The sequence below is a fragment of the Mchenga conophoros genome, linkage group LG2 (assembly GCF_057382185.1).
Source record: "Mchenga conophoros isolate Kocher_MC1m ecotype Shallow Benthic linkage group LG2, M_conophoros_male_GT1.1, whole genome shotgun sequence".
Taxonomy (NCBI): domain Eukaryota; kingdom Metazoa; phylum Chordata; class Actinopteri; order Cichliformes; family Cichlidae; genus Mchenga; species Mchenga conophoros.
The window spans coordinates 14520820-14546067 of NC_140527.1; the positions used below are offsets into that span (position 1 = coordinate 14520820).

The 25248-nt window shown below is 48.7% G+C and overlaps 1 protein-coding gene across 1 annotated transcript in view; it reads right to left on the reverse strand.

Moving 5' to 3' along the window:
- The window catches only part of ppargc1b (peroxisome proliferator-activated receptor gamma, coactivator 1 beta), a 57305-nt gene extending 41679 nt beyond the window's left edge, over positions 1-15626 (reverse strand). The window contains exon 1 of the mRNA XM_085286979.1: positions 15495-15626. Within this exon, the coding sequence (XP_085143105.1) occupies positions 15495-15575 (81 nt within the window). The 5' untranslated portion in view covers positions 15576-15626. The remainder of the gene's footprint in view (positions 1-15494) is intronic.
- Positions 15627-25248: the final 9622 nt, after the last annotated feature.

Below are 25248 nucleotides of genomic sequence, written 5' to 3' on the forward strand. Positions count from 1 at the left end.
ACGACTAATTTAATAGTCGACGCGTCATTTGAAGCTTTGTAAGAGCGTAAAAGACGCAGGAATGAGTAGTAGGATTTAAGAGTGTATAACGCACTGAAACAGAAGATGGCAGCACTGCATGTACAAGGATGCCAGCTGCCATTAAACCCCGAAGAAGAAGAAACTGTGTCCCAGAATTCATAGCGCGGCCCTGCTCAGTTTCCAACAATGGCGGCAGTTAGTTAGTTTTAATGTTACTCTTATTATTCTTTCTGGATCGCAAAATAAACGTTTAACATATTTTCAGACGAGAATGTAGCTGTGTAAACTTCAAACATCTGCTCAGTTTATCAGGACACCACATATTTTCAAAAGCGCTCCGACGTTTTCGGAGACGTCTGTTACCCACCAGCTCGATAGCTAGCCGGGGTTACAGGCTCATTAGAGCCGGTGAGAACACCGGACTCCCGGCAAATCGTTTTCAAACCCACCGCCGTCTTTCGCTACTCAGGTTAAACATGATATACAAGTCACTTAGATAACTTAAAATGTTATTGTTTGGCTTTTTTCCGTATTTTATTTGTTCCTGAGTAAATCGGTTTGGCTGAGATTAAAGTTATAGTTTTTACACAGCTGAACAAACGTCAAGCAGACAACTGATTATCAGAACTGTGAGATGCTCGAGAATATACTCCGGTGTCCTGTTATATTTTAGATAGCAAGGAGCAGACGGCTGAGTTTATTAAACTCCACCGAAACAATCTGCAAACTTCATTAAAATTTAATAAACTATCATCTTGTCTTTATTTTTAGTTAGTACAGACCTTAAACACTTAAAGCTAAAAGCTAATGATAGTTATATAAGAGCAGATGCTGCTGGTGCAATAAGCTGTACGTTTTACGTCCAATGGATGATGATCTGATTAGTCGACTAATCACAAAAATAATCGGTGACTAGTCGACTATCAAAATAATCGTTTGTGGCAGCCCTAATGCAGAGGCTGGCCCTGTCACCTCACAGGAAAGAGGTCCTGATTTCAAACACATGCTCATTAGGTCAAATGGAGACTTCTAATTGGCTGTGGGAGTCCGTGTGAATCGTGTCTCTATGTGTTAACCTTGTGACAGACCTGCAACCTGTCCAGGTGCCCCGCCTCTCTGCCAATGACAGTTCACAAAGGCTCCAACCAAACCACCCCCTGAAGTGGAAGAGGAAGGATGGGAGGATGGGGTCATTCTCGGCCTGTAACACCATTGTGCTCACTCTGTCCACATACAGTCGAGGACAGAAGGAAGCAAGGACAGGAAGAAGGAAAGGTAAGTAAAAAGGGTGCCAACAGAATGACGGATGAAAGAAAGAGAAGAACAGCAGATAATCAGAGGCGGAATGAAGGAAAACTGGAGAAGCAAAGGTAACATCAACATGAGCTGTGAGCAGGGAAGGAACAAAAGAAGGGAGGAAGGATGAATTAGACGCACCTGGGTCAAACACAGAGCTGCTAGGAAACAAACGAGCAGGTACAGGTACACACACACACACACACACAGAGAGGGGGACACTTCTTGGGTTTACTACGCCATATTGGCTGCTTCTCTCGCCTTCTGCGTCTCCTTGGAGACGGTCAGTGTTGCAGAGTTGGTCGCCACACACACACACACAAACACACACGCATAAGCACTATTAATTATCTCCCCTCGCTTTCAAATCTGTGAATCGTCTCCAAGGAAGCGGCCGAAGTGATGAAGACGAACAAAAAACTACTGTGTGTGTGTGTGCGTGTGTGTGTGCACTGAGGCAGACCTTCACTGCTCTCTACAGAATTAAAAGCAGAGTTCCTCTTTCTCTCTGTCTCTCTCCTTCTAACCTTCCTTTCCTCTCCTGTGGCCTTACTTCCTCCCGCTCCTCTCCCCACTCGTTTCAGCTGTGGTGCCCTTTCCCCAGAGTAACCCCCACCTCCACCCCTCAGCTGTCCATTCTGCTGATATGCAGCAGTCATGAAGGTCAGTGAGCTCTTTGCCTGAAGGACATGCTGTCAGTGGATGCAGCGTGTGCTGCTATGCAGTAAAACATGTAAGAGCTTAGCATGGAAACAGTGCAGCTATAAATACAGCATGCAGCCTTCCCCTGCACCACCCGCAGGTGTAGCAGACTTCACTGAGCATGTCAGAGGGCCTGGAGTCAGCTGAAGGCTCTCTGTGCCCGTCTTTTATTTATAGACCGCCATCAACAGCAAAGCAGCTCGTGACCTCACCTGTCCTGACAGCTGGTTTTGAAACGATTTACTTCAGTTTTCAGTTAATACTTCAGCCAATCACAGACCAGACTGAGACAGCGCTACACAGTATTAGAAAGAGCCACACAGTCCCTGTTACTGCAGCCAGACTCACACAGACCAACACAGACTCACACAGACCAACACAGACCCTCACAGATGTGCTTTCCAACATTCACACTCGGATCATGGTCCAGTATCTCTCAGACCTTCTAATTGGACTCCTCGACCTCCTGAGCTAAAGCCACCCACAAAAAAGTAATGGTAATAAAATCTTTTTATCATAATATGTCCAATGACTTCTCTCACCCCAAACTCTCAAATTCTATGCTCAGTTGCGCCAACAAAAAGCTCGGCCTCCTTTTCTGAGTGCCGTTGGGAGAACTCAGCTGACTGGTGCTCAAATCTGTTCCTGTGTAATCTTTACTTGTGTTCTGCATCCTCACATACGTCTGAGCAGCAGGTGTATACGCCTCCCCTTGGGGGAGGGGCTCCAAGCCATCTTGCATGACCGCACAGCTTTAAAAGTTTGTGAGTCCATGAGCAGGTGATTACAGTTAATTAAAAGAAGATTGCTCCGCCCACAGACAACCCAAACTGTAAGTGCAGAGTGATGGAGGAGCTGTGTTTACAGTCACTGATGTGGATGATGCAGCAGCTCTACGTGTCCTTCTCATGCTGAGCGGTTGTGGGGTTACAGACTGCCAGTCCACTTAACCCTAACCCACTGTACCTTCATGAATGCTTAATTCTACTTTCCACTGCGGAGCTGAAGCCCGTTGAGCTGCTGGCATATTCTCCTTCAAGAGCTCATCTGCACCAAGCAGCCAGGAACAAGCTTCCACTCAGAGATCAGCAACAACATGAATACGTGTATGACGGTCAGCGCTCACTGCGTCCACACTAAAACACTGACTTCAGAAAATTCAGACTGGATTTACACATCAGCCAATCACAGCCTCTGGCTCTGCCTCCAGCTCACACAATCACTGTGCAACGGTGATGCTGTTGTGCAACACAAAAGTGAAAGACCATTTGTCTGGTGCTACTGCTTTACCTTTTTCACCTTTGATCGGGTTTCATAAGATCGCTCTTGCACACACACGCACGTAGGTCAGACAGTGACCTCGCAAGCACGAAAACAACCACCGCTTTTCAGGCACGTCTTTTGTGCATGCCAAGTGCTCCCACACTGAAATAGAACAGAGAGACAATCACACACATGCAAGAGCTCAGCTATAAATAGCCTGTGTGTGTGTGTGTGTGTGTGTGTGTGTGTGTGTGTGTGTGTGTGTGTGTGTGTAACATAGCAGCAGATGTGGCTCTCCAGCGAGCTCCATCCGTCACTGTCAGGAGCGTGTACATGTAGCATCACGTGCACGGTGAAATGCAAAGAGAGGAAAAATAAAAACAGAGCTAAGCATTAACGTACCGCTGCTTTAATGTTGACTCAGCACACACACACACACACATAAGGTACAGGGCTTGGACCTTTGACCTTGTTCCTGCCTAACCCTAACCATGGACCCATCAGCCACTGGTGAAGGTTTAACGCTGTTAACGGGCACATCAGTCAGTGTCCATACTAACACTACAGCTTCCCTCCATCCGTAACTTCCGTTATGAACGAGAATCAGAGTGTGTGAGAGAAGCTGGTTTGTGACCTGTGTGTGTGTGGTGTGTTGCACGGTGCACGTGACGGAGGGTCTCATGCAACAGCAGCAGCAGCAGCAAAGCCATATAAGGTAGAAAAGAAAGAGAGAACCAAAGACAGACTTTCTGTGACCTTTGACCTGGTTTATCTCTAAATTCGGCTCTGCAGAGGTGAACCTGCTTCTATGAGGCTGACCCAACAAGTGTGTGTGTGTGTGTGTGTGTGTGTGTGTGTGTGTGTGTGTGTGTGTGTGTGTGTGTGCGCGCGCATGGGTGGGTGTGTGTCACTGCAGCTGTACCAAGCACAGAAAGCAGAAAGTGTTAGTGTGTACATGTGTGCTCATCATCAGGCGTAAAGCTGCAGAGCTTTGAACTTCCCAGCTGTCCCATCAAAAGATCTGCTTCCTCTCTGTGTCTGACACACACACACACACACACACACACACACACACACACACACACACACAGAGATCTTTTTTTTTTTCTGCATCTGTTCCTGTCACATCTCCTCTACCGGTTCTGCTGTTATGAAACAAGTATTTTTAATCCTTCGACAGGTAAACTACAGATTCAATTAAAGTAGGAGAGAATAAATATGAAGCTTTAATGATCCCAGCAGGATGCACAACAGCAGCATACACCGAGACATTAAAATGATCATTAGATTTTTTCTTTTCACTGCAGAATTAAATTCATATTTAAATATAATACTCTTCTTCAACAACCTTCTAAACCAGGAGCACCAACCACTGCAGTTCCTCGGGTGTCCAGCAGAGGCAGCAGTGAGTCAGTCCCACAGACTACCACGTTAAAATAAACATGTTTACAGCCGGACACAGAGGGTTTTAGCCTGTATAGATAATTTCCCTATTTATAACGGCTGTATGCGTTTCAAGTATTAGGGGCATGGCCTCTTTGACTGACAGGCGGATGGCGATGCAGGCAGCTGTAGCTGCTAGCTGTCATGCCAGGCTTCACCTGACCTAAAGACTGTGTTCGTGTTATCGGATAACTCTCATTCAAATGTGGTCTCTTAAAAAAGAAACATCATGGTGTCCAAAAAGCTCAAATCAAAGCTGCAAAAGGAGACGTCACAAACCAAAGGGTGATGTCATGGTTACTGACATCACTAATGAGCTGCTTGTGCAACAAACAAAGATTGCATTGTTCATATTCGGGAAAATTATTCATGACTCAAACAGACACTGTGGAAAACAGACTGTCAGTGTCTTCAGACACCCGTCACCTGGCCTTCACACACACACACACACACACACACCTGTCCAGCGTGTGTGTGTTGAAGAAGTGTATTATATTTAAATATGAATTTAAATATGAATTTATTTACTGCAGCACTTTCAGAGCTACCTCTGTGTGTGTGTGTGTATGTGTTGTTCATAGTGTCAGAGCGACCTTCACGGCACCAGCTCACACTATTACTACACTACCCTGATTCCTCTGTTTTATATACACACACACACATAAATCTCACCGTCACCTGCGGAAACGCACACTTTGACCCGGTGGGATGGACTGTGGCTGTGCGGCATGTCACTCTGTGAATTTGCACATTTGTGGGTGTTTGATGTGTGAGTGTGTGTTTGTGTGTCAGTGTGTGAGTGTGTGTAGGATGTTCTTATGCAAGCGTTAGTCATCCCTGCAGTCTCTGTACCAGAGTACGGGAGCAGATCTGCCTCCAGTCAATCATACACAGCAGGAGTACTTACTGCAGTACTGCAGTAGGTACTCCTAGTACTAATGCAGGGATTGATTGACAGCTGGCGAGTTGCTGTGTTACCTCAGATTTCAGAGAGAACTTCAGGGCCGTGTCGCTAACTTCCCAGAATCTGGAATCATCCGGCAAACCTGCACTTTTCTCTGCAGCTGTTTAAACATCCCACTCCACACTGTGACCCCCTGCAGTCTATCACAGAGTTTTTAACAGAGAAACGACTGAGGTTCCACCTAAGCTACAGCTCAGCGACATCTATGCCACCTGGAGTCATTGCATACCCCCCCAACAGTGCTTCCTCGACCTCAGTCGGACACATCCAGCACTTCACCGGCTCCAACATGGCTGCCAAAGAGAGCATTACATCACCTCAGAGCTCTGTATGCTGCTGCTGTATGCTCTGCATACTAACGTGCAGGCAGCCATGCAGAAACAGACCCTGGATTTGAAAGGACTTCTGCAGGAGACCTTAAATGAAGGCGAGGGCAGTTTCCAAGAAAGCTAAAATCTGTACGAGTGGAGGTTCTGGTGCGCTGGTGGCTACAATCGAGGAGGCACACCGCCAGCGAGCAGGGCGAGCACAGAAAACTCCAGAAGGCTTTTCTCCGATGGTTTCCGAGGAGTTCACACACTGAATAAAGACCCGGACCACGGCCACTGCTTTTTGATTGCACCAGAACACACACAAACACACAGGGTGGAGGCGGTGCGCTACGTTATCACACAGTATGGGAATAACAACATCCAAACACACACACGCCACAAAGAGAGCAGGAAGGCCGGCTCTGACCGCGGTATAAAACAGCAGAGAGCCAGACTGGGCCAGACCAGTACTCCAGCACCCACTCATCGATCCGTGTTAAACAGAAGTGCTGCAGAGCCTGTGGACTAACCAGGTCAAATGATTAAATATGGGACCCGCTCGGCAGCAGGCCTTCCTACAGCTCTGGTGTCCCAGTAACGAGCAGACAGAGCGTGCAATAAATTTGAGTGCTTTTGAGCGCATATAGTCAAGCTAAAGCCCACATTTGATTGACTAAACATCCATCACACACACACACGTATGTGTCATGGTAAGAGAGTGTGTGTGGAAGTGGTATACAGGAAAGAGAGGAAATAATGAAAGGCAGCTCCACCCAGGAGGCCCCGGCCCGCCCTGCTCCACTTGCGCTCCAGAAGTCCAGGTGGTCAGTGTCAGGACGAGCGTTCACTGTGAAGTTGCGTGATGCTTCGTTTCGTTTCTGCTAAACTTCAAATTATTAGTTAGTCAATCAGATCACGTTTATTCACGTGCACCAGCCAATCACCACCGAGAGTCCGATAGGCTGACCCGCCCCATTCGGCATCAGGACGAATGATCACCATCACCCCACACACACACACACACACACACACACACACACACACACACTCAGCTTTATGTCCAACTCCCACGGTCACCATGGTGATATATGTATGATTTCATTCAAAACAAGAGGATGAGATTTAGCCCAGTGTGACTGATTTATGTGTTTTTAGATCAGGAGGCTAACGGCGTTCTCACAGGAGTAATAATGTGCATGTTTCAGTTTCTGGCTGCACAAATCCAAAAATAAAATCAGCCTCCAAACTTTGATCACCACTTGATCATAGCCTGGCTCAGGTAAACCCAGCTGAGTAAACTCAGGACACGAAGACACGCACAGCTACTCGCTCACGCGTGTTTCGACACATATTCGGACAAACAGGAATGTGGCCCATTACTCCATTGCTTCATACCAATAACCAGGCTTGTGCCAATAGCACGCCCGCCTGATTGTGCAAGACTCACAAAGGTTTCAGGTACAGACAGCGTTGGCGTGGTGCTGGTTTGTATGTGCCAACTGTAACACTGTAGCAGTAATGATGTCACCACAAACTCTCAATATAAACATGTAACAAAATCACTTACACGTGTTACCGATACTTTATTGATTTTAATCACGATCAGCGACAGCTGTTACTGAGTCAGCTGCTCCTCACTCCTCACTGCAGTGTGTGTGTGTGTAACATAGCACTGGAGCACTGAGCTCTGCGGTCACGCAAGCCTGAGCAGCGTTCAGGAAGTGGGTCAGTGAGAGAGGCAGGGAGGGAGGAGTGGTGAGGAGGTTAGTTAGGAAAGGAGGGAGCATGTTGGGGTACAAATGTGAGCAGAACATGAAGTACGAAGGAGAAGAGACTGGAACGTTTCCCTGTGTTTACTGGGAGCATGTGCTCACACGTTACACACGCATGCTAACGTTGTGTGTGTGTGTGTGTGTGTGTGTGTGTGTGTGTGTGTGTGTGTGTGTCTTTGCATCCCAAAGAACACTGAAGGCCTCACCCTACTCTCTCTCTCCTTGCCGCATGCAGGTAAGAGCCTGCTCACTTACAACCCACACACACACACACACACACACACACACACACACACACACACACACACACGCGCGCGCACACACACACACCTAAAGTTTCCATCACTGTCCTGAGCCTTTCAGTGAAAGCAGTGGGTGTTTATGACCTATTATGTTACATCACACTATGGTGAGACTGCGTCACAGTTGCATCACATCTGGACTGCCAGAGCGCCGCGTTTCTAGTTCGTGATGAGTTCCTGCATCGGGCGGCTAGCCGGCATCTGTGAGGTCATACTCACAGGAAGTCGAGCTGACGGCTCTGAATGAGGCCGATATCTGTCCTGTGAGGTGACAGCAAGGACACGCATCTGTCGCACCAAACCTATTTATAACACACACACACACACGTACACACACACTCCTCTCTATTACTCTACTTTAAAACCTAGTCCTTTTATAGTTATTTTTAATTGTTGTTTCCTTCTTGGATAAAAGGCACCAAAGTGCGTGTGTGTGTACTGAACCATATCTGTGTGCTGACTGTGATGGCTTGAGTTCCTCAGTAACTGAGCTGATAAACAGTGTGCATGTTCACATCAGCCTGAGCACGCCTTCCCCTGGCACATGGTTACTACGGCTATATGCCATGCAAGCGTGTGTGTGTGTTTGTGTGTGAGCTCTCTCTCCGTGCTTGTTTACACCATGGCATGGAAATTTCCTTTAACCTTTTCTCTCGTTTACACCAGTGCCCTTGAGAGTTGTCACACACACACACACACACACACACAGCCTACGTGGCGATAGAGGGCCCAGCCGTCCTTCTGTTGATACTATAAACTGTGTGTGCTTAGCTCATAAAACCATCAAATCTGCTTATCAGTCAGATGATTATTACTACAAATACTACTACTAGTCACAGTACTATCAGCCTCCTGCTTACAATTACTACAAGCACACAAGTACTCGGCCTCCTGCTGCTGTGTGTCTGACCAAAACAACACAAACCAGTGCTTCACACTTTACAACAGCTACATCAAACAAGTACTTATATTACAATCATGGCTCAAGAGTTGGGAGTTCACCTTGTAATCGGAAGGTTGCCGGTTCGAGCCCCGGCTTGGACAGTGTCGGTCGTTGTGTCTTTTGGCAAGACACTTCACCCGTTGCCTACTGGTGCTGGTCAGAGGGCCCGGTGGTGCCAGTGTCCGGCAGCCTCGCCTCTGTCAGTGCGCCCCAGGGTGGCTGTGGCTACAATGTAGCTTGCCATCACCAGTGTGTGAATGGGTGGATGACTGGATGTGTAAAGCACTTTGGGGTCCTTAGTGACTAGTAAAGCGCTATACAAATACAGGCCATTCACCATTTACTACTACTAGAAAGCAGCTTCTAAAGCTTCTACTACTCAGTGGAGTACTCTTGCTCTTGCTGTTTACTATACTGTTGCCAGTACTTGTTTCAGTTGCCACAACTTGTATCAGTTGTACTTCGTGTGCTGCAGTATAGTATTATATTTATACTATGCCGCTGCAGAACTACTGCAGTATTTTGTAGGTACTTGTTAGCAGCAGTGAGGTGACTTTTATCCCATGAGAAGGTTCAGTAAGGTGGAGTAGCTGCTGGGTGGTGCCGGTGCTACAGCGTGGTTCAGTGAGGAGTGAGCGAGCACTGGATGCAGACACGTGTGATTGAACGGAGCTGAACGCTGCCGTGCGCCCTGAATGTCCTCTGCTACAAGGAGAGCGTATGACAGGCTGCCTCGCACAGGTATGAATACAGGTGTGTACAGGTGAGATTGTGGCATGCCCTGTGGTACGCCTCGGCACAGAATACTTGAAACTTCCCATCATACGCAGCTGCCGCCGGCTGGGAAAAGATGTGCCGAGGCTAGTCCAGAAGTGCCGAAAGTTATTACTGCGAGCACTACGACACGAGTGACGGCGAGGAGGTGCAGCTTTAACTCGGTCCAGACGCTCAGAATTAAAGAAGCGCTGATCATGCTTCCGATGACACGTTGGCTCAGGTATGAATACAGTGTTTGAAGCCCGGGGTTTCACAGAGACGTACTTTTTATCACACAAAGCGGCTCGCCCTCTACTCTTCTTCTCTGATGCTCGCAAGGCCTTCTCGTCCTATAATCGGATGCACATGTGTGTGAAAGTACAAGCGCGGTGATGCTTGAACTAAGGAGAAGACCTGTTGTTGTAATCTCAGCCAGTAATCCTGCTGGATTACAGGACGGCGCGACACTCGGGTACCAGGGTGCAGCTGATGTTTGTGTCCTCCCATCGCAGACATTTTTACAGCTCCATACCTCCGAGTCGACGCCAGCCCAGCCAAAACATTGGCAGCGTGACAACGAGAGAGAGAGAGAGGCGCCCAGGCCTCGCCGATCAGCAGCAGACACATTTCACAGACAGAGCCTCACCCACCACAAGTCTGAGCTCAAACCCAAACCCAAGCATCGTCAAAGCCTCTGCAGTGCTCACGCTGCATGAGGGTCCACTCGGCCCGGCAGCAGAATCTGTTTCCTAAATGTGTCACATGCTTCCTCCTGTACAGACGGCAGGCTTCACACTGTTCTCGTCACCTAACTGCCTTCATTTTAAAAACAGACAGGCCTCGGCCGTGATAAATCAGGTAAGAGACACAGAGAAGTTGAAGGAAGTAGGGCAGGCGGTGAACTCTGCGACCTCCAGTCCTCCATGTTTCCCTCCGCAGCCCTGAGCTGGAGGCTGGATTCCCTCTGCTTCACCTTCCTATCAGCCTGCTACACAAAGCCACAGCAGGAGCAGGTGCACAAAGAAAACCAGCCTCACACTCATGTTGACACTATCAATCCCGACACAGAGTCCGTGGGAAGAATACAAATCACCTGTACAGGTTAGATAAGGACGTTCATGTGGAAGCATCCACGCTCAGGAAAATTTAGGAAAAAACCTCTGATTTTACGAGGAAAGACATACGCACGCCTTACTTTACCACAGGAAACGTCCTGTTCCTGGCATTAAGTAAGGACCACAACACCACAATCAGATCCTCATCAGGCTGATTGTGGACCGCACAGCGCACGGCTCACAGAACCAACGAACAGCTGCGGAGCATCTTCTTCCTCTCTGCACGCCGCAGGACCCCCGCCGCCACCACAAGCACACAACTTCACAGCCAAAGACCTGCAAACCTGCCCCGCTCAAACCTCATAATGACACCAGGGTCCTGTGTGCCCATAATTCAGCTCGCCTCATTCACGGTTACACTCAGCATCAGCATCAGCTGACTCTGAAGTGACAGAGTGAAGCCAAAACTGGTTCAAACTAGAAGTCAGAACAAAGCTCCAGTCCCAAAGGACATCCCTGCTTGACCTGCTGCAGTCCCGTGGTTACTGTTTTGATGGCTTGTGATGATTTAAATGGAGTGATGTGAGCTGAAGCTCTGAAGGAGCCAGAAAAACAGAAAAGCTGAGAAAAGTGTGAGCTATGGCACAGCCTGTAAGGCAGATCATCTGCATTAAAGCAACAACCTGGAACCTGGCCCCAATGAACAGATTTACACGCTGAACATGTGCATGTGAGAGAGGATTGCTGACACATTTATTCCACTACGAGATCCTCCGGAGAGCTCAAAGTGACCAAAGCAACCCACAGCACGACCAACGGCTCTCAGCCACAGCTTCAGGAGGAAAACGATGCGCACGAAGACAGCGGACTCAAGTGGTTAAAGAAGAAGCTCTGAGCAGCTGTGAGGTCAGTAAGCCTCTGCTAGCCCCGTTTATGGAAACTGGGCTAAAGGTGACGCTGCCTCAGCTACTCCAGAGCAGAAACACAAAACGGCACATTATGAGGAGGTACGCTCGCCCGGCCTGAATCTGGAGGTCAGTGCTGATTATCTGCAGGAATATGTGACACCACTGAATGACCGTGAGGATCAGAGCACCTGAACACTCAGGTGAGGCTTACGCAGCATTAAAATCACCAAAATCTCATCTGTGATGCTGAATCCTTCATTACAGAGAGACCGCTCACCTGCAGAGCGCGCGCGCACACACATGCACACACACACAGTCGTTGAAGGTGGCCAGGCTCTGAGGCGGATTCCTGATGAACCTCGGAGGGATTTGAGAGGAAGAAACCAAATTCCCAACACACACACACAACAGGAAACACGATCCACACCACCATCAGCAGGTCTGCTCTCATTGGCTCGGAACCTGCCCACTTACCGCTCATTTCCTGTGCCCTGAACTCGGTCTGGCAGGTGTTCCAATAGCCACACCGAGTTACTGCAGTGTATATTAACAGCATGGTAAACACACACATCGCTTCTGGACACACGTTGCATCTAAAACTGCCGCTGTGTGTGTGTGTGTGTGTGTGTCTGTGTGTGTGTGTGACAGGTGAGTCACTGCAGGGCTGCAAGCTGAACACACTGCACTGCAGCACTGCACATCACGACTCCCACAGACAGATAAAAGAAGGAGAATGGCCAGGAGAAATGGAGAAAACCTTCAGAGATGTAGATCCTGTCTGCTTCTGGATGTGATGCCTGCATCCATCGCTGCCCTGGAACTTCAAAGCTCACCTCTGTCAGAGTCCACCTGCAGACTGATGTGGTTTATGTCAGGTAGGCCGAGCATCACAGGAGGAACACACCTGCTCTGGTTCTCATGATCTCCACCCTTCATCACTGCTCCTGTCAGCTATTTGTGCACTGACGCCACACACGAACTCAGAGGCATGGTGGCAATGGGCTAAATCTCCATGAAATGAACACGATAAACAGCACAGAGCGATTTTCAGCTTCATCACAGCTCTCATGTGGCTTTGGGCCCAGAGGAGGCCCAGAGTGCTTCACAGAGTGTGTGTGGGGCCTTTTTAAACTCAGCTGTGAGCAGCCACTGATCCTTTTCATGATGTTAACCACACAATTGAAAGCCTTCACACCAAGAATGGTCCAAACTTCAGCTGAGAGACTGTCTGAGCTGCTTCCTGCACAGCACCAGGTCAGCCACGAGTGTGCTGCTGGTTGGAGTGGATACCTGAGAGGACGTCCTGACGCTCCGCGTCCTCGAGCTTCAAATATCTGGAGTCTGAGTGGAGCGTCTCACCCAGCGCAAACACAGCGGTGAGGCTGGTGGGGCACGTCTGCTCCAACCCTAAACTGAGCGCGTTCAGACTTTTCTGCATGCTTCAGGATTTATTTCAGGAGCACAGAACGGTTTTTACGACGCCCACAAACAGGTGCAGCCACTTCAGTGCCCCGTGACCTCAAGACACATGCAGTGAAGACGGGAACGTCTGCCTATGTGTCCCCCCGTTTCCTGACATCAGTCGACACACATGACTCTCTGTGGCTGCAAGGTCACAGTCGCCAAGCCGCGCTAATCGTTGACCAGCTACAGTGAAACAAGGTGAGTGTCCTCGAGCCAGCCCTGCCCAGAGTCCAGCTGCAGCCAGCTGCTCATTTTACACACCTGATCCAGCCGGCAGCCTGATGGCGCTCAGCACCGACTCACCCGCAGCCCCTGCAATTGGGGTTGGCTGGCTGGCCCGGGCGTCCACAGTTCATTTAAGCTCTGAACAAGCTGCTTGTTGCGCTCTCCCAGCACACATCAGCTGACTCCGTTTGATCTAAAATCACATTTTGCAGTGAACGTTTTTCCAGCTGAGAGCGACCTGTCTGCACGCCGCTCGCTGGGAGGAAACACTGAAGGACGGCATCAGCCTGACCTTTCAAACACTGAGCCGTCTGCTGCTTTGCTCATCAAGAACTCAAAGCAAACTGGGGAAATGCTGTGGAGCAGTCAAAGTTAGTGAAACAGCACACACAGAGGCTGCAGCAGGCAGGGAGCAGGTCTAAGACAGGCGACAGGAAAAGGAAATGACAAGCTTGAGTATGAAAAGAGAAGAAGAGAAGCACGAGGAGGTGGAGGAGGGGAGGAGGCGGTGCTGGCACTCGCCTACGTCACGGTGACGCCCCCTCCCCCCCTCCCTTCCTCCACTACAGCTCACATGACTGCAGCGGGCCTGTTCTGTAACTCCGGTCACGAGGAGAGAGTAGTATTACAATGAGCAGCCGGCAGGGGCGAGAGCCATCCACACACAGTGAGAGAGAGAGCAGCCTGCTCCAATAACCTCAGTGAATATTAACATGTTCATGCACCTCAGAGCACCGGCACCTTATCACTCTGTACAGGACCCACGTAGGGATAGCAACAACCACCCGATTGGTTCGTCTGCTCTTTATCTCCAAGGACTCTGCAGCCCAGCCTCGCAGGACACACGTCCACATCGCTGTCCCCGCCGCTCCACGCCAAGCTTCGACTCCATTTTGTTTCAGAGCAAACTTGTTCATGTTCTGATCGCACGTTTCACTCTCAGTTCAGCCGCACACGCTCAGAAGCACCAGAGACGTGTGGCTGCTCACAACAACATGGCTCAAGACTGCAGAGTGTGTGTACCAGCTGGAGACACACACACGTAAACATGTCATACACACAGCATGGACACTCACACACCAGTACACACATGTGTGGGATTATATTTACTATGATGTGTGTGAGGGTTGCCCCAGGCTGTGTGTTTGTAACGTACTATACTGTGTGTGTGTAACAGTGTGTGTGTGTGTGTGTGTGTAACAGTGTGTGTGTGTGTTACAGTGTGTGTAAAAGTACATGTAAGTGTATAAATAGTCCACAGTCTCCCCTGTATACACACACACACTCACAGTAACCTGCTTAAGCTGCCAATCAGCTGTGACAAATCCCCCCACCGCCCCAGCCTCAGCCTGATCATCTCCACTCACACTCACACACGCGCACGTGCACACGCACAAGGACAGACGGAATAGTTTGCGCGTGTGCCCCGCACGCAGCAGATGGAGATCAGAGCCGATAAGTTCCGGTGTCGCGTGAGAATTTTTCATTTCAGGGGCGTGCACGAGCAGAGTTCCCTCCGCGCACAGCACGAGGCTGCTCGGATACACGCGGGTCCACTCCACGCATCACCATCATCATTCTCACCCCGATTCACCGGTGACCTCTCCCCCTCACACACACACACCGGTTTAACGGGAAAAAAAACACCACGTGACCCAAACAAACGTTTTGTAACGCGCGGTTACGCAAAGCCTTACAAAACGCTCTGAGTTCACCTGAGCGGAGCCGCGCGCCCTTCCTCGCTCACAGCACCAGCACCGGATTCGGCACCGGGACCGGCAGACCGGAGCGGGACGCACACAGACAGGTCCCCAAACACGGACACTATCTTGCACACACACACCAGTTTTAATCCCGAATATGACGAACAGTTCACGCGTGAGGACACAACACGTGTCCCGGTCTGCGTGCCGACAAGAAAACTTCCTCCAACACTGCGTCAAAGTCACACACACACACACACACACACACCCGGACCCACGCGCATGCAGACTGGGTCGGGATGCCGCCGCTGGCTCCCTTCACGCGCCCCGGTCCGCAGAGCTGCATGTGCACGGACGGTCTCTCACCTGGCTGCGCGAGCTCTCTGTCAGGTAACTGAAGACGAAGGACGACAGCTCCTCATCCAGCAGCGCCGCGCAGTCCGCCATCTTCCACTGAATGAGGAGCCGCGGAGCCGGGCGGAGAGTATAGCGGGAGGAGGAGCAGCGGCGCGGGAGCGCGCCTGCAGGGGGCGCCTCTGCTCACCCGCACACCACACGTGCGCGGACCGCGAGCGTCAGGATCGGCGTACCTGAGCGCCCACACAGGGACAAACATGAGGCCCGGGACCCAGAGGCGGCCCCCGGGGGGCTTAATTTGTGTGGCGTCATTTGCCCGGACCCCGCTGCTCTCTCTCTCTCCCTCACACACACACAAACACACACACAGTAACACTCTCTCTCTCCCTCTCTCTCACACACACCCATACACACACAGTAACACTCTCTCTCTCTCACACACACACACACACACATACACACTCTCTCTCTCTCTTCTCTCTCTCTCTCTCCTTTTCCCTCACACACACATACACACTCTCTCTCTCACACATACGGTAACACACCTGCTCCTCACTCTGGACTCTTCATAACTTTGTTTTGAAAAGCACAGGTGTGGACAGCATCCTGTGGCGGTTGCCAGGCAACTGTAAAGCCAACTTCTGTCAGTCACTGAGTCAGCCTGCTGCCATTGGCCGAAGGCATTCAGGTGAGGGCCTCGGCGCTGTGCCCTGGTGCCAGTGATGCTGCAGGCTGGTGTTACCGACACTTTTAATAATTCCAGCTTCTGAGCCGCGGCGTCACTTTTACAGGATGAATTACCATCAATTTACAAATCCTGAAAACATCTGAATGAGCAGCAATAACAAAACAGCATTCCTGAATGTAGACGTGCCTGTTGGGTCAGCTTAGCGGACAGAAACAACATATCGATCCAATACCAATAACTGTATCAGTACTATCGATATTTGGATCAATCCCACCTCCATCTTTGGGTGGAGAAGAGGGGCAGGTTTGCAGGTGCTGTGAAATACTGAAACTTCATGTTTTGTCTGATAAACTGATCAGCAGGGCCGATATCAGCCTGCAGTATTTACTTTAGTCTTTCTTTGTTGTAATTGAGATTAGGTTGATTAATTATTCTTAAATGAGTAAATCAGCCAGGTGGGCTCAGCATCGGTCAGTCAGGCCGGGCAGGTGAGCCTGCTTTGCTCCCAGCTCACTGGATACAGCCAGACTTCATGATTCCTGGGAACACGGCGGGTTTGAGCCCGCGCTGGAATGGTAGCGCTGGGCAGGATGACTGCTGTGTTTGCTTCGGATTACTCCTCACCCCCCACCCGACCCTGTAGCTTGTCACGTGTTCCATAATGTTGTGCTGTGGACATTTATGTGCTTTTTTGTGCAGAGGAGTTTTTTTGTTTCCTGTTCTCATGCTGTCCTCCTAGGAGCCAAGCATGAGTAGAGGTCTCTTTTTTTCCTCTTGTACTTTCCAATTGTAGTGTATATTTCAGTGTTTGTTTTCTGTAACGCTACCAATCTCCGACCTGTATCCCCATGTGATGTCGGTGTTGTGCGTGTAAGGTCGGTGGGGAGGTCGGGTCCAATTTCACTGCAGGGAAACCTGCATGTGGCGAATAAAGCCTCGATTGATTGATTGATTGATTGATTGATTTCTCTGTGTGAAATCGAAGCAGCGGATTAAGTGTGAGCTGTACACAGAGCCGGCTGTGTCTGACCTGAGTCATCCCACAGGGTCAGCTCCACGTCAGCACATACTCACTTTACCCCAAGTTATACCAGAAAGATGCTTTAACGTCCCCAACATATACACTCACTGGCTACTTTATTAGGTATACCTGTTCATCTGATTATTACACAAAAACCTACTCAGCCAATCACACGGCAAGACGAGCAGCTGAAGTTCAGACTGAGCATCAGAATGATGAAGAAAGAATGTGGCATGGTTGTTGGTCTGAGTGTTTCACACACTGATCTCCAACCATCTCTGAGCTCAGAGGAAATAATCAGCCAGCAGCAGCTCTGTGGGAGGAAATGACTCGCTAAGGTCAGAGGAAGATGGACAGACTGCTTAGATAGGAAGGCAGCAATAACTCCAATAACCACTCGCTACAACCAAAGTCTGCAGAAGACCATCTCTGAACCTTGAAGCAGATGGGCTCCAGCAGCAGACGACCACACCAGTGTCACTGCTGTCAGTAAGAACAGGACAATGAGGCTACGGCTAACACAGACTCTCAAACCTGGACAACAGAAGCTGGAGAAACATTTCCTGGTCTGACAGTTTAAAGCATGGATCCATCATGCCTGTGTCCATGTTCAGGCTGCTACTGGTGGGATTTTCAGTAAAAAAAAAGCAGGTCCAAACTGGTATTAGCAGGTGTACACAAAGTGTCTGGTGAGTGTATCTCGTGCTCCGGTGCAAAGTTTCTAATGATGAGTCAGTATATAAACAGTAACCCTGTGAGGCTGCTTCAAACACTCATTTATCACAGCGTTTCTCCTCTGGGATCTGTGTGATGTCACAAATTGAGGATCTCACTAACGCAGCACCAGGTGTGAACAGAAACAGCTCGTTTCAGACCGAGGACTGACGGGGGAGGATACAGAAGGCTTATTCTGAATTGTGAATCATGCAAAGCTGCCCTGATAGAGCCCAGGAACAAAGAGTGGAGATGGAAATGAGCAGAATAAATCAACTTTAATGTGACTGCGTGTTTCATGTACTGTAACATTATCAGATTATTGTGAAAATGCATTCCAGGATACGTTGCCCATAATATTACATAACGATCCATTATTGCTGTATGATGCAATCCAAAGCTTCATTGACATGCAGACTGCAGAATGTGCTGTGACTGCTGTGAGTCTGTGTAATGGCAGCTGTTCCAGATAGAAAGCAGCGGGAAAATGGAGACGCACACAGTGATTGTAATGTGATTACTGCAGAGCCAAGTTTTTGCTCTCATTTTGCTGTCGGTCACAGAAACGTGCTCCTCGATCCAAGTCTTATTTTGTAGTTGTGACTGATGATGTTTGGGACAGCAGCACGTCTGTGGGAAGCATCCGCGCCACCTGTTTGAGGGTCTGAATGTTCATGTTTCTCAACAGTTCTGGTCTTTTCTGTGCTTTAATGCATGAACGCGGGGCCGAGTTATGCATTATGTCAGTGAGGAGTGCACAAGCACGAGGCAGAGACCGAGTGTTAGAAGTATGCAAAGTATGCATACAGCGAGTGTCATAAAAGAGAGGAAGTGACTGCAACAAAAAGGGAAACATGTCTGAATAATTCTGCATATCTTATTTATGTGTGTGTCACATGAGCCACTTCAGCCAATACCAGTGAAGATGGATTAAACAGACTGATCCATCCAGGCCTGCAGGTTTCTTTGGTTCTGTGTTTCCAGCAGGTCACTGGTTTAAACACCCCACCATCAGAAACATCAAACTACGGAAAAGAACCCGTCAATTCCCAGTAGAGGGAGATGGTGCTAGGTAGGGCACGCTCTAAGCAAACCGCCAACCAACATCACCGGGTAGGCTCTCAGGTGGAAGGCAAGTGAAAGAGAGGCCACCCAAGAAACACCCGGCAACAAGACCTCGAAGCAGAAGCAAAAACGATGGGCTACACCTGGGCCCAACTGAAAAGAATGGCCCACACCCCGTGAGGGGGGACGGGTAGTAGTACTGGTTTAAACATCTGTCTGATCCACTGAAGAAGAGGCCAATGCCTAAAAAGAATCGTGAGTGATGCTCAGACAATGTTTAAGGAACGTTTCCAAAGTCTGTAGCAGCACCTGAAGCTCCGATTTCATATCCTGCATTTGGTTCTGGTCCAGTCTCCACAGCTTTACAAACACTTGCAGGCTTTACCTGAGTAAAACACCCACAGTTCATAGCGCCGGGTCATGTTTGATGGAGCTGCTCTCTGTGAGGCTACGCCAGCATTTCATTTTCAAAGGTAATGATTACTGAGCAGGCACAGAGCATCTGTTACCAAGGTAATAGACACACCTAACCTGCTCTGGTGCAGACCAATCAGATCTCTGGACGGTAGCGCCACATTTCCTGGAGGATGGGTTGGGGCTGCTCAGAGGGTCACAGGATTGGATTTTGTGTGAGGAGCATCATTAAAAATAGCAAATTTTATAGAAACGTATTTCTGCTCTATTTTTCTGTGATCCTCACTCAGCCCTGAGCCCAAACTCAGACACAACTTTAAAGCCTCCCCAGGCTGCAGGACAGAGTCAGCTCCTGTGCTCTGATGCTGATCACTGTTAAGCTCTGTCTCTGAGTGGGGCACAGCTCAGCTCTCATCTGTTTAACCTCCTCAGATTTTTCTTTCTTCCTCTGTCCATCAGCCGCTCTGCTGCCAGAAGACCTGTGCAGGTTTCTGATTGGCAGACTGAGGGAGGTGACGACCACCTGATGATACTGTTAGGATAAGTGACGCCTGACTAACACAACCCCAGGTGACGAACAGTTTCTGTCCCTGCGTCCTGAACGGCCGGCCTGTTTCCTCCTGCAGGAGTAAAACTATTTTAGTTATTGCACCCGCTGTGCCAACTGGTAAAAATAGTGTTTGCCATAATTTACAGAGCTGCCATGTCTGCACACTGTTTCTGTCGGTGGTGTCCTCAGAAGAATCAGCCAGCGTGACTGAGATACCAACAAACTTTCCAAGCTGCATTCCATTGCTGTCCTCTTCTTATGTTAGTGAATTTTATAATCATATTTCAGGCCTTCAGCCAGCTCAGTGAACAGACCGAGATACATCATAACAGAACAAGAGTGTATGCTCCAAACTACACCATTTTTAAAAGTGCTGATTCTCTGGGGAAATATGTCGCAACCATAAACAGCCCGCAGCTCCTTTCGGATTTTGTTATCCTTGAGTACAAGCAGTGAAGACTGAATAAGACAAAAGGAGCCAGAGAAACAAGGAAGAGCTGTTGAGGGTTAGAAAACAGAAGCCTGTGGAGCCAGGCAACGACTCGGGACGGCAGAGGGGCTGTAAGGGCCCGAATGGGCCCCAGTGAGCTGCACAGGCACTAAGCACAATCCTGTAAGCAGAGACGTGTGCGTGTGTGTGTGTGTGCATTCACATTTGAGTATTCCTCATGGAGCGCTCACTGATCCAAAGAAAGGCTGATCTCTAAGGTCAAACTGTCACCAGCGGGTCTGTGCTGTGGCAGGTGACCTCAGGGACAAGTACAGCATGTCACCCGGTGACAGCCTCGGCTATCAGGGAGATGGCTTCACACCGACACCACTTTCATTTACAGATTTTTTATCAGATTAACCGAGAATATAAGGTTTTGTGTTTCTGTAGTTATTCCATAGCCATTCATGTTACAAAGAGTGCAGGTTACTGTGCTGCTGTTCTCAGCAGATCTCTGTGGCTCTCTGCAGAACCATCAGAGACTACAATCATCAGTATGGATTGATCGTGTAGAAGCAGTACATGAACAGTAAGTAAAAACATGCATGCTGGTAACGCTGAGTTACCTGTCACCATTTCTTATTTCTGCTGAGGCCTCACATCAATGCTGCATGTCAGGATCACGCACCGCAGTCACGCTGGCGTGCGGATCCAGCCCAGGCTCGGTGCTCCTTTAAAGGCAGCCCTGAGTCAGACAGGCCTGAGAGCCGAGCGTTACCGAGTGGAAACTTGGTGTCACCTCCGTGGAAAGAAACTCTTAATGGACTGATGCATCTGCACACCATTAATAATTTTCTGACAACAACCTTCTCACCAGCACTCAAGGAAATGTTATAGCTCAGAGATCACTCTGATTTAAATGTGGATTTGATAATTAAGGAACATTTAAAGAAAAGTTAGGATTGATCCTTTGGCATCATATATCGCTGAGGAAACAAACCTGTCCACAAGTATTCACACACAGCTGCAGATCATTTAAACTCTGTGGGTCTGGTGGAAGAGCGGGCTGTCAACCTGTTGGAAGGTTGGTGGTTCTGCTTCTGCTCTGCAATCACTGCAAACGTCGCACAAACACCCAAAAACAAGTGTGTGAAAAGAATAAATGCAACTTGAGACATTATGTCATGAAAGGTGAAGGATAAAGTGATTGAGACAAGATTTCCACAGCTGTGGATGTTAGTGTCAGTAGATGCTTCCACATGGGCGGAGCCATCACAATGTCATCTCAGTGAGATCATTTTATGCCGAGTTTGTGTCAAACTCGGCAGTGTGCTCTTCCTCCAGAGCACGCTGCTCTGGAGGAAGAGCGGATCAACTACCAGTCAGAAGGCTGATGGTTCAATTCCCCTCTACTCCAAGCTGCAAGTCGAAGTCAGTATAACTTGAGTTGGAACGAGGCTCGTAGCGAGACGCTACCATTTACCAGACAATCACAGGTAGCTCCTCCCGAAACGCTCCTCCGTGGCTCTAACAGGACCATCATCAGACCAGTGAGCAGTGACTTAGAGGTCAGCTGATCAGTAGGCTCAATCAATCAGCCAGTTTAATCAGCCAGAGGAGTCGCCCTGGTCTGCCTGCTGGTCACACCTGTGTGTCTAATGTTTTGCCTCCTTATGGTCACTCAACAGCCCTCTTTGACCTTTGACCTTCCAATCCAGCAGCAGTGTGTTCTTTGTCTTTCTATGACTCTCTAAGTCATTCCACAGTCGGCTCAGAGCAGCCCTGCTTTAGCCAACTGTGAGTGCCAGTAAGTCCACGCCAGCAGATTATTAGCAACGGCCAAGGTGACATTCTGTTTTCGGCCCACAGCGTCGCCATGATGTGCTCTGACAAGCAGGTAAAACACAAACAGACGACACGCTGTCAAAGCAATGTTCAGAAACGTGTTTCCACTGAGCGTCCTGCACGAGTGGCTTCAGACAGGAAACCAGCCCACTCGTTCAGTGTGAGATGCTGCATTGTCAAAGGTAAAGACACATACACACCGTTCTGTGGCATCAGGACACATCTGCAGGACGTGAGCGTGCTGCGGCCTTCGAGCGCTGCCATTGATACGACCGGCGAGTGGACACGAGCCCCTCTGCAGTGTTTTTAAAGCACTATATCCCCATGCTGAGAGAAATAACATGGAGTAAAGATGGCGGCCGTGTGAAGATGGGATTTCAGCCAATCAATCAATACCAGGACCTGAGCCATGTTTCCACTGCAGTGGGGTGTTTGAATTCATTCATTCATGTTTTAGTCACTCTGCAAGCTCCACAGGTTAACACCTGAGATGAGCCCAGGTGTGTGTGTGTGTGTCAAAACATGTTCCTGGAGACACCTACTGAACAGGAAGCTGCCATTTGAGCAGGGGGCGTGGTCAGTATGCAACAGGGTTACACAAGAGTGAAAGTGGGTCAGGTAGAGAGGCCTTATTACTAAACGCGCTGCTTATAGCTCACTGAGGTTTGCTTTAAATGCCATCACATCCCACCTGTGGGCAAATCACAGGTGTGTGATACCAGAGCATCATCCAAATGGCCACAAAGCAAACACAGGAAGGGCTTCGTGTTTAGGGAAACAACCACAGAGTCATGGATTACATAAGATCATCTCACAGCGAGTCAACAAGCAGAAAACATGAAACCAGGTTGGACTGCAGGGTCAGCTACAAGCCACACAGCACCCACCTGAGTGATCTCCTCACAGCCAACTCCCCTCCACCATCCTGCATTTCAATCACACACCATTCCTCTCATATCATCATATCATAGTCCTTCGATGACACACGCGAGAAAGCAGGAGGGAACCATAGCGAGATAACAAGATGCCTCATGTTCACACTCACAGCAAACCCTCAAAGTGTTTACCACTTTCACAAAGTCAGAAGTCCTCTGAGCTTTCAGCGCAGCAGGCTGAGCTTCAGCTCCACGTAGGACCTCTTTGCCACGCTCGCTTTTTGAAAGGCCGGCAGGTTCTGACACTGTAACAGTGTCTTTTGTGTGTAGTCAGCAGGTATCGTTACATCATCCATAAAACCTGTCTGACCTCGGAGATCAGGGTTGGATTCAAATGGCCAGGATGGAACGACAAGCAGAAGATAAAGTAGGAAACGTGTCTTTCATTAACTGGTGCACACGTGGCCGCGCCATCACTAAGAGCACGGCTGTGGTCGGTGTTTAGACTCCGCCTTTCCTCTCTCTAGACTCGGCACAGACGTCCGTACAGCAGCAGTGAGCTGCACAGATCTTCCATCCTCGGTCTGCTCTCTCGTCAGATCATCGCACCTGCATGAATGCAGCTAATGGATCGACTAGGTTCAGAAATGAGCCCAGAACCTGAGCAGCGCTTACAAGAACAGAAATAGAAAAGCTTTCTGCTTCAGCACACACGCAGGTCACAATCCGCCCACACCTCTGTGTGTCTGCGCTAACACAAGTTAAATTCCTGCTCTCCTTCATCCCACATTTCTCTCTCTATTCCCACTGGATGTTGTTCCCTCGCTCCACACAAAAGTGATAACAATAAAATTGAATTCACAGCAAAACACACGATATTCCCACAGCAGCAGCAGCGTGTAACTCCAGTCATGAGTTAATGCCGTAATACTCACCTCACATCAGCCAGGAAGATCAGAACCCCCCCATCACTGACCGACTGCCTGAGTCACATCGAGCCCTGGTAAATTTAACAGCTTCGGTACATTTCTGCAGTTCAACAGTATTTCCTTGGCCTCCACCAATAACACACTGCACTGTTAAAGTTCAACAAATATTACAATAAATCATTTTATAAAAAGTAAATGTTAAAGGCAATATACACTTTTGAATCTGTGAATAGCAGATTTGATTAACTACACCATAAACTGCTGAAACTTTAACACTGTAATGTGTGTTGATGCACGCTCAATCTTCCAGGTAAGGAAATCCCAACAAGATGACTCTGTTCATCTTTTCAGTGAAATGTTTCATCATCATCAGGTGACTTCTTCAGTCTCAGCTGACTGCAGGTTTCCAACCTTAAAAACAGTACATTTGCACAATAACTGAAACTAGCACCACTAACAATGGGCTGTGAGGTCAGTTCCTTGATTATTAATATGCAAATTCTCATGACCATTGATCGAAGACAACTGGTCAATGGCTATGAGTGCCATTTACATAGAGTTGGGGAATGGCTGCAATCACAGCATTGTAAGAAGGTGACAGATGTACCGTTAGGCCCCCTCCTCGATTCAGAGATGGTCTTTCCCTTTTCACGTAAATGGCCTCCTTGACTCCCCACTCAAACCAGCATTCCTCCCTGTACAGGATGTGTACATCCTTATCATTCGATGAGTGGCCTGACGAGGTAGCTCTTCTGTGGGTTGTTTGGTTTCCCCGATGTATAAATCATCACAATTCTCCTGGCACTTAACAGCATACAGTATATTACTGTTTGTGTCGGGAGACCTGATCCTTGGGGTGGACCATTTTTTGGCACAGTGTGTTTTAGGGTTTAAAAGCCACAGAGACCCAGTGTTTAGAAAAAAATGTGTCTCAGCTTTCTGATACTCCTGACACATATGGGATCACTAACGATCACTCTAAAAATTGTAACATTTACATATACTACACCACTGCCCTGGTTCTCTTATTTTTCAACAGCTGCTTGGTTAACATTCATATTCAAAAACAATGACCATTATAAATTTCTTAGTTATTGCTAAAAAATGAAAAAAGGTTCTCAAACTGCTGAACTCTGAATGAATACGGTGTTGTTCAGTCCTTTGGGACAACTGTAGTGCACAGATCACTCCAAACATTACCAACAAATTGATCGGCAGTTCTTGGGAGACTG